Here is a 13,449-nt window from a genome sequence, read left to right on the forward strand (position 1 = left end):
GGCCTCTCACTATCGCGGCCTCTACCGTTGCGGAGCACAGGCTCCAGACGCGCAGTCTCAGTAGTTGTGGCTCACAGGGCCAGTTGCTCTGCGGCATGTGGGATCTTCCCAGACCAGGGCACGAACCCGTGTCCCCTGCATTGGCAGGCAGATTCTCAACCACTGCGCCACCAGGGAAGCCCTGTATATATACTCTTTTTCAGATTCTTTTCCCTTATAGGTTATTAAAAATATTGAGAATAGTTCTCTATGCTATACAGTAGGTCCTTGTTGGTTATCTATTTTATATATAGTAGTGTGTATCTGTTAATCCCAAACTCCTAATTTATACGCCTCTAAGTTTAGTCTCCTTTTCTTCATCCAGTACACTCTAGTGCCTTCTTACTCCCTGTGTGGTCTGCACCCAGCAGCTGCATGGTCACCTGGGATCTTGTTAGAATGCAGTATCTTGGGTCCCATTCCAGACTTCCCAAACCTGCGTGTGCACTGTAAGGAAATCCCAGGAGATTTATATGCATGGTACAGTTTGAGAAGTGTCACTGAATTACGCATCAGGTCACCAGTGACCCGTACAAGGCAGAAGAACCTGGTCTGTCTCTCCCCAGTCTGCCCCAGCTGCTTTATGCTTATTATACCCTGAGAGAGGGGAGAGGAAGGAGGGGGAGAAGGGTGGTGGGCACCCTAAACGGGGAGGAAATGAAAGAGAGCTAAAGGGAGTGTGAGCTCCTTGGCACAGACTTTCTGACACTCTCTCTCCAGGCCTCATGCTTTCTTATTTGTACTACTGGATGTTCTCAACCTAGGCCAAACTCAAGAAAAGGGGGGCTACTAGCCATTTGCACTATTTTTTATCATACTGTAAAGGGTGTTAGAGTGGCTGTACGTCTGCACAGTAGTAATTACTCTTGCAGTAAAAATTCCATTTCCTTTTCTCACTTTCACCCTTGCTTGGCACCATCACAGGTAGAGGTATATCACATTTTCCAACTTATCCGCAAATTTAAAGAATGACATTTTAGCACCATAGAGAACTTGCAAGACAAATATACACTTGTCTGTAATCATTTCACCAGTCATAAACATTGCTGACATGTTGATGAAGATCCATCCAGTTTTTTTTCTTATACTTTTTTCCTTTGAGGAATCTTCTAAGAATGCTTTTAAAACCACATTTTGAGAATCACCAGTGAAGTAGTGCCGTTCAAAGAAGACTGTGGGGAATTTTGGACACAAATAGTATACACATCCTTTGAAACTAATTGTGTCATGTAAATCCATACAGAAAGATAAAAGAACTCATAATGAAATAGTTTTGACCCAGAGATATTGCTGTTAATTTTTACCAGGTTAAGAAGTTTGATCTGAGGTTGCCGTTTTTTTAGTGATTTATTCAGAAATTGTACATACATACATGCACCTAACACATATATCTAAAACCTACTTACAGCTATTATATTTATTTTGCTATGAGAGTAATTAAAGTTTACAAGTTAATTTTTCTCAAGGTTACATCTTAACTGGGACAAATGTTGTCCCGTTTCCTTGGGCTTCTCAATTCTGCTGACATCTAGGTGTGTAATTGGAGAAGTAAAGATGAGAGCAATGAATTTTTTGTGCAAGTATTTTCTCAAAGTCATATTTTATAAGATTGTGTGATTTTTCAATATCTTTTAAGGTATGCCTGGAATGTGGAGAAGATTATTGTTCAGGATGCTTTGCTAAAATTCATCAAAAGGGGGCACTGAAACTCCACAGAACAACTCTTTTACAGGTATGACTTTTTAAAACTCTTTACTTGTAGTGTATTTATAAAATGTTTCAACACAAAGACATATAACACATGTTTAATTGTCTAGAATTTAGGATGATTTGCATTAATTGGAAAATTCTATTATCTACAGTCTTTACATATAACTTAAAATTATTTTACTGAATGCTAATCTGGATTTTATTTTGCTGTTTAAACTGTGCTTTAATATAGCTTCTGGAACACTTAGCTTGATTAGAGTTTTTACATTACACATTCTATCTGTGAACTTGACATTTAAAAATTAGACAATATTTTTATCTGTTGTGGTTTCATACGAACACATGATTTGTTTTAAGTATTACTTCTATCTAGTTTATAAATAGAAATCTCTTGTTTTCTTCTCATGTTTATTTTTTAAAAATTTGTCTTTTATTTGTCCTCCCCCACTATTTTTTAAATAAGCTTATCTTTCAGGTTTCTACTTTTCCTCCTACATATCACAAACTTTTATTTATCCTCATATAGTTGTTGTTTTTTGAAATGCCTAAACTCAAACCCTGTCAGATGGCTTTAAGATTCTAATACTTAAACAATAAATATGGTTAAATATTGATATAACATTATACCAGTTACGTTTGATGATGCATTGTTTTGTCATAGATTTCATTCATTGTGCAGGGTCAGTGCTAGGCAGTGACCCTACACAGATGAATAACACTAGGATCCTCCTCTTAAGGACCTGGAAATAAAAGTGAGAGTCGAGTACCTTGTATAATGATTGAAGGATTAAATATTATCTTGTAAATTTTAATATTGATATTATCTGTATTTATAAAGATTACTGGTAGACTTCAATCTTTACATGTTGCTTTAACATATATAAATATTGGTAGCTCTCACAGATGCTGATGACCCACGTCACGATAACCACAAAGCATAAAACTGACCTTACTTTTTTTTTTTTTTTTTTTTTTTTTTTTTTTTTTTTTTTTTTTTTTTGCGGTACGCGGGCCCCTCACCGCTGTGGCCTCTCCCGCCGCGGAGCACAGGCTCCGGACGCGCAGGCCCAGCGGCCATGGCGCACGGGCCCAGCCACTCCGCGGCATGTGGAATCCTCCCGGACCGGGGCACGAACCCGTGTGCCCTGCACTGGCAGGCAGACTCCCAACCACTGCGCCACCAGGGAAGCCCTGACCTTACTTTTTTATCGGTATTTACCGAAGTCTGTTAACTTTTGAGTGGCTAGTCAGTGTTTAGAGCCTTCTGGCAGAAGTGATGGAGGGAAAACAAAAAGAAATCCACCAACTACTCCCCTGCCTCAGGAAGTATCCTAAGACTGGACAGTCATAGGAAGTGAAAATTAATGTATACAAAAGTGAGTGTAATTGTTAATATGCTAATAATATAGAATTTAACTAAAGGCACTCCATTGTAAGGGTAAGGAGTGTAATTATCCCACTGTGAATTCTTGTCAGAATTTTCCATTCAGTGATTTATTCAGCACATTTTCTGAATTACCGCTCAGTGAATTTAGGCACTGTGCTAGCTGGTGTGGAGGGTACAAAGAAGAATCAGACATGGCTCCTTCCCTCAACTTCAGTATTTGACCTTCAAGATTTATCTAAGTCTGATTCTCTTTTCTCTCTCCCTTCCTTCCCCTCTCTCTTCCAGACCTCTGTCCCTTTCTGCTTCTCTCTCTCAGTCCTCCCCCCCGCCCACATTCAATTTCAAAACACAGTCAGACTTTGCCATGATATGGTTTATTGTAATCCAGAGGCAGATATGACATGGGCCAAATCATGCTTACTAAAAGTAATGTGACATAGCATATGTATAGTAAACGTTGAGTTTTTCTATTCCATGTCATTAAAATGGATATATTCGATATCTTAATATAGAAGAACATGATTTTTGTAAATTTTATTCTTATAAAATTCTAAATGTGGAATTGATGCTGAAGTGAGAGAATTAATACTTACTGAGTATAAGCTTCTTCTCATCCCAGCATCACATTTTCTAGTTTTGGTTGCAGGGAAGGAAAGGTTGGTAAGCCAGAAATAGCAGAATGGTATTTAAGTTCCTAGTGAATTTCTAATTGTAGAAGATGCATTCATCTCTAGAAATTAACATAAATGAATTTCATAATATGTATACAAATCAAAGAGCATAGCAAGTAATAATGAATCCTTGAGAGTTTTTTTCAAATACAGGGATTCTCTTATGTATATATTTTAAAGTTAAATAATGATAAATAACTATATATCTTCTATATTTATGTTACTCCTCTGGATTGCCCTCTAGTCTGTGGAGACCAAAGTTGCTACTTAGTGCTATCTTGAGGATTTTCCTGAGAATTTCATTGTCTGCTGGGGAAGTCAGATTGTGAGGCTGACCCTTAGAAAAGAGCAAACAGAGACCACCTGTATTGGGAGCTAAACATACATGGTTACTACTCTCTTTGTATATAACATCATTTTATGTACCCAGATTGCTAAGTAATGAAATACTTTGAAGGAGCGATCTTTTTTTGGATAATTCAAGTAAATTTGACCCTTTATTTTATTCAACTAAAATTTTAAAATTAAAAAAATAGTTTTTTTTAAAGGAAGCTATTTCAGAATATATAACCTACTCCCTCCGATCTTAGTAAAGTGTACAGTGGACAGAGTCTCACTATATATTGGTGACTCCTGCCCATTATTTTGACCAGTAGCTGTTATAACAGTTAATAGGAGGTCTCAGCTAGCTGATGTAATGTGTGTTGCTACACATTCATCCTCAGAGATTTGTTCTTCCGGTTAGTACTTTATTTTTGCTCCTCTATCATGGCCTTACCCATTCTCTGCCATCCCATCTTGAATTTAATCCATTGTGCCATTAGCTATATGCCATTTTCTTATTATTTCTGTGCACTATTTAGCCCTTTTTTTTTCAGTCATCTTGCTTTTTTTCTTCTTGTTTCCATCATTCTTCCCTGTGCATTAAGGTAAGGTTCTTGATGCTGTTGTGTCTTGGCTTGATGGCCATTGTTCAGCAGCGAGTGGATACCTCTTTCTGTTTAGCCCTTATTAACCAGCCATAGCATTTTTAGTTTTCCACCACTTTGGTAACTGTTAAAGTCATGAGATTTTTTTTTTTTTGTACACCCGTAACTTTATAATATTGTAGAGCAACTGTATCTCAATTTTAAAAATATGCAAACTGTGAAGACAAAGAAAAAGAAGTCATGAGATTTTTTTTTGTTGACTGTTGAATTCATACCTAATCTGAGAAGTTAGAGTAGACATCCTATATCTGAATATTAAGCATTACTATATAAAAAACAAGCATTCTAGGCTAATGACTGCTATACTTTATATTATTTAACCTATGTTGGCATTTCTGGTTATTAGGAAGAATAGCTTATTTTGAGTGTCGTTAATCATTTCAACCCCCAGCCTACATACCAGTAAGTGTTTACAAAGTTCACAGTCAGTAAGGACCATTTTGTCCTGGCATATCTTGTTTCACTTAAGAGATAAATCTCTGAAAAATTGAAGACAAACTATTACCATTTCCATGTTGACTAACATAATTTCAAAGGGTCTTTCTTTTTATTTATGATTGATTAATACTTGGAAGTGATTTCAGCACAAGTTTTTTTTTTTTTTTAACCTTCTCTAACCTCTGTGAAATAGTTAATTATCTGAAAAATGATGTGTAAATTCATGAGGGGAATTACTAAGGATGAAAATTCTACTTCTGTATTTAGAATGATTTTCAACACTAAAGGTAAAACAAAAGGTTTTTTCACTTGGTAAGCCTCACATTGGTGAAAAATAAGGCCTCAATATATCAGGAATTCCTATTTCCTTTTAACAACAAAAGATCAAAGAAGAGACAAGGTTAATCAGAGATAAGGGAAAACGGGGGTGGGGGGACAAACAAAAGGCATTTCATTGTGAAGTATGACATGCCCAAGGGGAGGCTGGATTAAGAAAATCATTAATAGATTCTGGTATATATATTTTCTTAATTAGAATGGAGATTTTCTTAACTGGAAAGGAGAGACCTTGGGAAGAGGGGTGGTTAGTAATGAGAGAAGAGATAACTGAGGTGGAATTTCTATGTTTTCTAATATGAGACATCTATATGCAGCCTCTTCACTTTTTTATCTACGAAGTAAGGTATACCTACATAAATGTGGATTATAAGTGGGAATATTTGTTTGCTTGAACATACCTACAGGAAAATAATTACCAGGCAGAACCTCAGTTATCATAATACTATTTATGCTTTCCGACTTTGGTAGAAAAATGATAGATTTTTTTTCTTTCATTTGACAATGACCAGTATCAGCTTTTAGGCTCACACTACCATTATTCTGTTAATGTTCAGGATAATACAGTAATTTTAGGCCATAGCTGGTCATTTGGATAATATCGTGGTTGCTTACTTGGATGATCCTAATGTACCCGTTTTAAATGCTGTGTACACACATAATGTAGATGCTATGTGTGCCACCCAGATCTTCCTCCTTAGAAATGAGATACTCACTACCCTAGCTGCCTGGAATGTTGCCTGCATTTGTATCATAGTTGAGTCTCTCCCCTGGAATTGCCTTTGCCCAAAGAGAACTGCCACCTTCAAGCCTACACTCCATCCCTGTAGGCAGCCCATCCTCTGGGCCAATATCTGGTCTATGTTAGGGTACAAATTCCCAGCTACCTCTTGCCTCAGTTGGTGACAACTCCGATAGGCCATCACAGCTCCTCCCTTGGGATTGGCAATTGCATCAAATTCAACTCTCTTCTTTGCCCAGTTCTGCTTCCTTCACTCGCCCACAGGTGTTCTTCTCAGAGAACTCCCCAGTAAAAGTCAGGCAGGCAAATCTCAGAATTTGTTTCTTGGCCAACCTGACTTGTGACAATATGTAATTCAGAATGAGATTACAGTATAGATAATTGTTGGCCAGTTTTAGAGTGTACTGCAATTTTTGAAGGGCAATATATAACATCTCTTTCTTCACTTTCCATGTTCTAAACCAATTGAGAAATAGGTATTAGAGTCATAAGGTAGAAATCAAAATATCAGTTTTATTATTGATACAATCAGAATTGGTGGTTGTAGCATGGGTGTTCAGACAGATCAGCTTCCTGATATTTCCTGGAACTGAACTTTTTGCCCTCCCCCCCACCCCAATGTTATAGACTTTTCCCTTTGACAGGGCAGGACCTACCCAGAAAAACTCCTTAATGGAGATCTAGACTGGAATACATCCCTCTCTGGACAGGTAGCCCTTGGAGAACCCAGGAAGGGCAGAGGTCAGCATACTCACTTTCTTCTCCCAAAGTCTCACAAATAAGATAGAAATATAAGGATGGGGAGTAAATGTTCCCCCAAAAAGGAATTACCATAAATTCACATGACTTTAGAGTCTAGGTAATGGCAATATCCTAAAAAATTTATAAATTTGCTATTTATAAATATTAGTATTACACATAAGAAAAAATAAAATATTTAAAATATATATAAACAACTGAGTATTGGCATGCTTTTCTTTCTTAAATATAAATAATTCTGTATGATTCAATATGATTATAACTTTGAACTTCTGTCAAAGGATTTTTTTTTTTTTTTGCGGCACACGGGCCTCTCACTGCTGTGGCCTCTCCTGTTGCGGAGCACAGGCTCCGGACGCGCAGGCTCAGCGGCCTTGGCTCACGGGCCCAGCCGCTCCGCGGCATGTGGGATCTTCCTGGACCGGGGCATGAGCCCGTGTCCCCTGCATCGGCAGGTGGACTCTCAACCACTGCGCCACCAGGGAAGCCCTGTCAAAGGATTTTTAAAACTATATTGTTATTGACTTTTTACTCTTTTATCTCTTCTGATAAATTTCAAATCTTGTAAGGAGAGGAACTGTTTCTGTCATGTTCATCACTGTATTCTTAGTGCTTAACATTGTACCTGGCATGTAAAAATCTCATTTTTGAATGAGTGAAAGCATGAATAAAACCTGAATGATATGATCAAGCTCGTGAAATAATTTAAAATTACATTTTAAGTGGCAAAGTTTCTCTCTAAATTTTGAAAACCAAAGATTGGACAATTAAAAGAACGTATGGTATGTTAATATGTTATGTTGGTGAAGGGTTAAGAAAAGCTTTTCCTCTTGTGTCTGAGAATTTGACCTTTAGTTAACTTTCTAGCTCTTTTCCTGGGAAACAGATAAAGGTCCTAATGTCACCTGTGTTCCTAGACAACATATTCACGGTAAACATGACTCCTCATTGGCAAATTGCATCTAATGGGAGGACTATAAATACTTGGGGTAAGCCACAGCTCCCTGAACATGGCGAGCTTTGTAGCTGGCACGTGGGCTGTGGGGCTCTGGAAACCTGCAGATGGGGATTGACTCTGGTGGGAAATAAGGCTTCTAAACCAGGTCTGTCCCTCATCTATCTGAGCTGTACTTTTGCGTGAACTATTGCAAGACTCCCAAGAATAACAACTGATGCCATCCCATTGGTAAACTGTTGTTCTTGTTCTTATCCTTGTGAGCAGACTGTTTCTAAGAGTGGTTTGCTGACAGCCTGGTGAGTCTGAAAGTTTAGTTTACCCAGGTAGACTCCTTGGAGGGCATTGCAATTAAGTCTTTGATTAACTAAAATTTCTAAAGACAGAATGATGGCTTACCCAAAAGATAGATCAAGAGCACTTATAGAGGCATCATAGACAAGAATTTTTTAAAAACAGTTTTATTAAGATATAACTCACATACTATACAACTTATCCATTTAAAGTTTATAATTCAATAGATTTTAGTATATTCACAGATATGTGCAACTACCACCACAGTTAATTTTAGAACATTTTTATCACTTCAAAAAGAAATCCTCTACCATTTTGCTACTATTCCCATCCCCCCTACCATCCTCCCTGTAATCCCCTGGCAACGACTTATCTACTTTCTGTCTCTATGGATTAGCCCATTCTAGATATTTAATATAAATGGAATCATACAATATGTGGTCTTTTTGACTAGCTGCCTTTACTTAGTATAATGTTTTCAAGTTTCATCCATGTTGTGGCATGTATCTGTGCTTCATTTATTTATGGCCAAATAACATTCCATTGTATGGATATATCACATTTTGTTTATCCATTCATTGTCTGATGGACATTTGGCTGTTTTCACCTTTCGGCCGTTATGAATAATGCTGCTGTGAATATTTATGGACAGGTTTTTGTGGGCATATGTTTTAATTTTTCATTGCTGTATCTCTAGTAGTGGACTTGCTGGGTTGTATGGTAACTCTAATATTTAATTGTTTGAGGAACTGCCAGAGTGTTTTCCAAAGTGGCTGCTCCATTTCACATCTATCAACAGAATATGAAAGTTCTGATTTCTCGATGCCCTAGCCAACAGTTATTAATCTCACTTTTTGACCTAGTGGGCGTGAAGTAGTATCTCATTACGGTTTTCATTTGCATTTTCCCGATTACTAATTATGTTGAACATCTTTTCATGTGCTTATGGCAATTTTACATCTTCCTTGGAGAAATGTTGATAAGGATTTTCGAGAAGACAGTTTCAAGATGTGAGACATATTTTAAATATGGGACATTTTAATAACCTGCACTTCAGTGAAACCATATCTGTGATGATGATATTTTTAGATGCCAGTACTAGGAAAAGCTAGGGAAAGGGAAAAGACCACATTTGAAAAGTGTGTGGAAAAGTAAGAACAGGGCTTCTGTTACCACCAGTGAAGAACTGGAGGAACATTAGTGGTTCAGGGAGTATATTACAGAATCAAGTGACAGAGTTGCAGATGCAGTGGAGAAGGAAGATGCAGTGCTAGGGTTTAATGCAGAGGTGGCCTGAATTCATCTCAAAGGGAAAAGAGGGTGTTTCTGTAATATTTATGCTAAAAGAATCTTTAAGATAAAACTCATATATGCAAGCTCAGAAGCTTGCAGAGATGTTGTGAGGATCTGATTAAATGACAACAAATATAAACGTATTCTGCTCATAGCAGGTGCTCCATGCATTAGGTTTTATTAGTCAGGATATAGTATTTGTAAAAATTCAATGCAGTTCTTAGACCATCTAAATTTAGAATCTAGAAAACAAAGTATTTTAATGATAATGACTCTAAAGAATTAATGAAATGGTTACTTTTGGTTTTAAGGATTTTAAAAAAGTGTTATAGTAGTACATATTTTGGAAGACTTCTGTGAAAATACAGTGAGGTAAAATTTTAGAAAAATACAGACTTCTTCCTTATCCAAATAGAAAATAATAGAAGCTCAATATTAGAGGGGACCATAAAGATCATTAGTCTGAGAACCCGTGACTTGCCAGTAGAATGTGACAAAGGTCAAGGGGTTTTGCAGATGTAATTATGGTTCCAAATAAGTTGATTTTGAGTTATCAAAAAGGAGCTGATTCTGGGTGGACCTGGCTTAATCACATGAAAGCTCTTAAAAGGGAGACTGAGGCCCTCCCTGAGGTCAGAGAGATCCTCTAGTTGGCTTTAAAGAAGTAACCTGCCCTGTAGTGAGAGGGCCTGGGAGAGGGAGAGGGCCACATAGCAAGAAAGTGTGGGCAGCCTCTAGGAACTGAGAACAGCCTCAGGCTGGCAGCAAGCAAGAAAACCAGAACTTCAGTCCTGCAGCCTCAGGAACTGAATTCTATGAACAACCTTGTGAGCTTGGAAGAGAACCCCAAACTCAGGAACGAATGCAGCCTGGCCCACACCTTGCCTGCAGCCTTCTAAGATCTTGAGCAGAGCATCCAGTTAAGCTGGAACTAGACTCTGACTCATGGAACTCATGAGATAATAAATGTGTGTTGTTTAAAAAAAAATCATTAGTCTAACCACATGTCTGAACCTTTAATCAGTCACACTGATGCTGATTATTTGAGGAGTCTTTATAATTTACAGGTGCTACCCATATTATCTTACAGGTTTTTCATGGAGTCTGACAAATTTTACAGTAGTTTTTTCTTTTTTTTTTACTATATTTTATGTTCATTGGTATTTATGGGATAAAAATTGTCAATTGTGATGTACTACTTATACATAGTAGTAGCATTACTATGTATAAGAAAATGAATGAAAAACTACTGATTGTTATTTATTAGTGAGTTTATTCTGCTATGCCTAAAAATCTGTTATTCAAATCATTGCATATTAAATCATTTCTTCTTCATGTATCTCAAATATGCATAATTGCTAAAAGCAGCTAACTCATCTGGATGCATTATACATGTAATATTAGTTGAAAACAGTAGTAAGTACTTGCTAAGTTAATTAATATAGTGCATAATTATATGACATCAAAACTGCAAATAGAAAGCAGATTGCAGGTATGAATTTCCTACGTTGTTTTCTTGTTGCTATTCTGGCTCACTTTTAAGATTGCTCTCTAAATCGAATTTTTAAGGTTGTAATAAAATTTGAAAGGCTGAGATCACATTTTGTTATTTTTCTTAATATCAAGTGATTTAAAAATTTTGACAATATATTATTTTTTAGCTATTACATTTATATGCTATATTATCTTATTTTTAAATAGTTTAATGGCATTAAGTGTGTTTTATTTTGTTACTCTCAAGTTACTTTATGATAGTACTAAATATTGAGTCCAGATTACTTTTATTTGACATTTACTGTCTATTGAATAGTCAATTGCATTTATAATCCGAGGCCTGTGTCCAGGTACTTGCTTATTTTTTTATTATCCCTTATGTGTCAAGGAGGAATAATAACACAAATCTTTGATTAATAAAACCTGTGGTTTCCATTAGACCTTTAGAGGAAAGGTAAATCTAAGGGTCCTTTAAGTTCTACTTAAAGTTATATTGAAATGATGCTGGAATAAGCAATCAACTTTAGTCAAATGAATTTCACACTTCCAGGATTTGATTCCTAACTAGCTTGCAATAAGTAGTTCTTTATACCATTGACATTTTTGTACTACTCATGCAAATTTCATATCTGTTTTTAGAAATATGATGAGCAGAACTGGATTTGAAACATGATTCTGTTGTGAGTTTCTCTGTTGCAATTTTCTTTCATCCTATAAATATTTAGTTTTCTCCTGTTTCTTCATGTATTTATATGGGGACTTTTAGTCAAACTCTTTTTCTTTCTGGTGTCTGCTATATGGAAATTCCTGTCCTTTGTTTCTTTACCTTTCAGCTGCCCTGAAGTTGACTTTTTTCTTTCTTTCTTTTGATCCTAACAGTAGACGAAAACTTTGGTCAAGTCCTTTATTTATGGATACCTTTTACTTCAACTTTCATGGAAAATTCAGAGTTGACCCTATGGTAAAGCCTATTTTTAGGGAATAAATTTGTACTAAGACTATCTGTAAAGGTGGATTCATCAGAAAAGCAAAATAACAATTTGCTCTAAGAATAGAGTATATATTTTAATAATGTGAAAAAATTGAGAGATGAAGCTCTATCTTGATCTCAGAGAGACAGCAGCAGGGTCTTAGTTCCCTTCCCAGGAATCGAACCTGTGTAGCCCGAATGAAAACCAGGAATCCTAGCTACAAGGGGCTAGAGGCTAGAAGCAAAGTTCCCCTGGCTCTTGCCCCATTTGAAAAAGCAATTTCTTAAGGAGGCAAAAACTGTAAAAACAGGTACAAAGATTATTATTAGAGACACAGTGCAGCATGTGGGGGACAAAACAGAGAAACTGTTTTTTTATTTAAGACAGAAGGCAGAAATACACACCTGGAGAGAAAGGGTGTAGGCGTCCTCCCTAATGAGGAGGAGTGTAGTAAAGAGATGGTTAAATCATTTGTACAGGGCAGTTAGTCCGGGTCTTTGTTTACCTTTGACCAATTATCTCACTTCTCTTCCCACATCTGACCTGTTCTAGGACACTCCCCAACATGCCTGCGCATGTTGCGTTTTACCAATTGGATTCCAGCACAGAGGCTAGTGGGAGGTTTGACAGCACCTATTATGGGGTGGCGCCCCGCCCTTTGGACCCCCAAGGAGCCTTTCTGCATATGTGCAGTTGGGGAGGTCTCCTTGACCTCAAGAGTGGTCATTTTATCTCTTTACTCCAGCAGAGCTCAGCTCCTGTCATTAACCTGGTCCTTGAAGTGTCTAGGGAAAACAAAGCTCCAATTTTACTCCGCTTGACAAATACCATCTGTCCAGCCCGTCCACCTCTTACCTCAGTCTTTTTCATTCTTGTTTATTGAGTTAGGATGTTCATAGTTATGTATTTTTATAAATAATTTTTGCTCTGCAAAGATAGTTTTACTAGGTGGAAATTTCATGGGCTTATTGCATCTTACCATAGATACATGATAATTTGAGAAAATTTATCTGCTTGTTATGTTTAGTGTTCCTTCTTTCCTATGTAGCTTCCAACTCAGAGAGATTTAGTCTGGTTTGTTATTGTTGATTTTAGTTAACAGGATCCTTACATTATCATCATGCACTGTATTTAATATATATATATTTAAATATATAAATAGAAATATGCTAGCAAAATAATCTGCGGAGGTTTCTTTGGATAAATATACCTTGAGCAAATGTTTTGATGAGTTTTAATAAAAAAGTATATTTTACTATAAATTAAAGCACAGTTCTTTAGTGTACATGTATTACTGCCGTAACAATATACAATTTCTGAAAAACTTCCCATTCTGGATAATCCCCTACCTATCTAATAGGGCTCCAGGAA

At 36.7% G+C, this 13,449-nt stretch overlaps 1 protein-coding gene across 2 annotated transcripts in view; it reads left to right on the plus strand.

Moving 5' to 3' along the window:
- Window positions 1-13,449, plus strand: part of ZBBX (zinc finger B-box domain containing) — a gene marked incomplete at its 5' end in the record, with an annotated part of 105,222 nt that overhangs the window by 18,818 nt on the left and 72,955 nt on the right. For both annotated transcript variants that reach the window (XM_079704403.1, XM_079704404.1), the window contains one exon: window positions 1,676-1,771. In XM_079704403.1, the coding sequence (XP_079560529.1) occupies window positions 1,676-1,771 (96 nt within the window). The remainder of the gene's footprint in view (window positions 1-1,675; window positions 1,772-13,449) is intronic.

Source organism: Hyperoodon ampullatus, assembly GCF_949752795.1.
Source record: "Hyperoodon ampullatus genome assembly, chromosome: 5".
Taxonomy (NCBI): Eukaryota; Metazoa; Chordata; class Mammalia; order Artiodactyla; family Ziphiidae; genus Hyperoodon; species Hyperoodon ampullatus.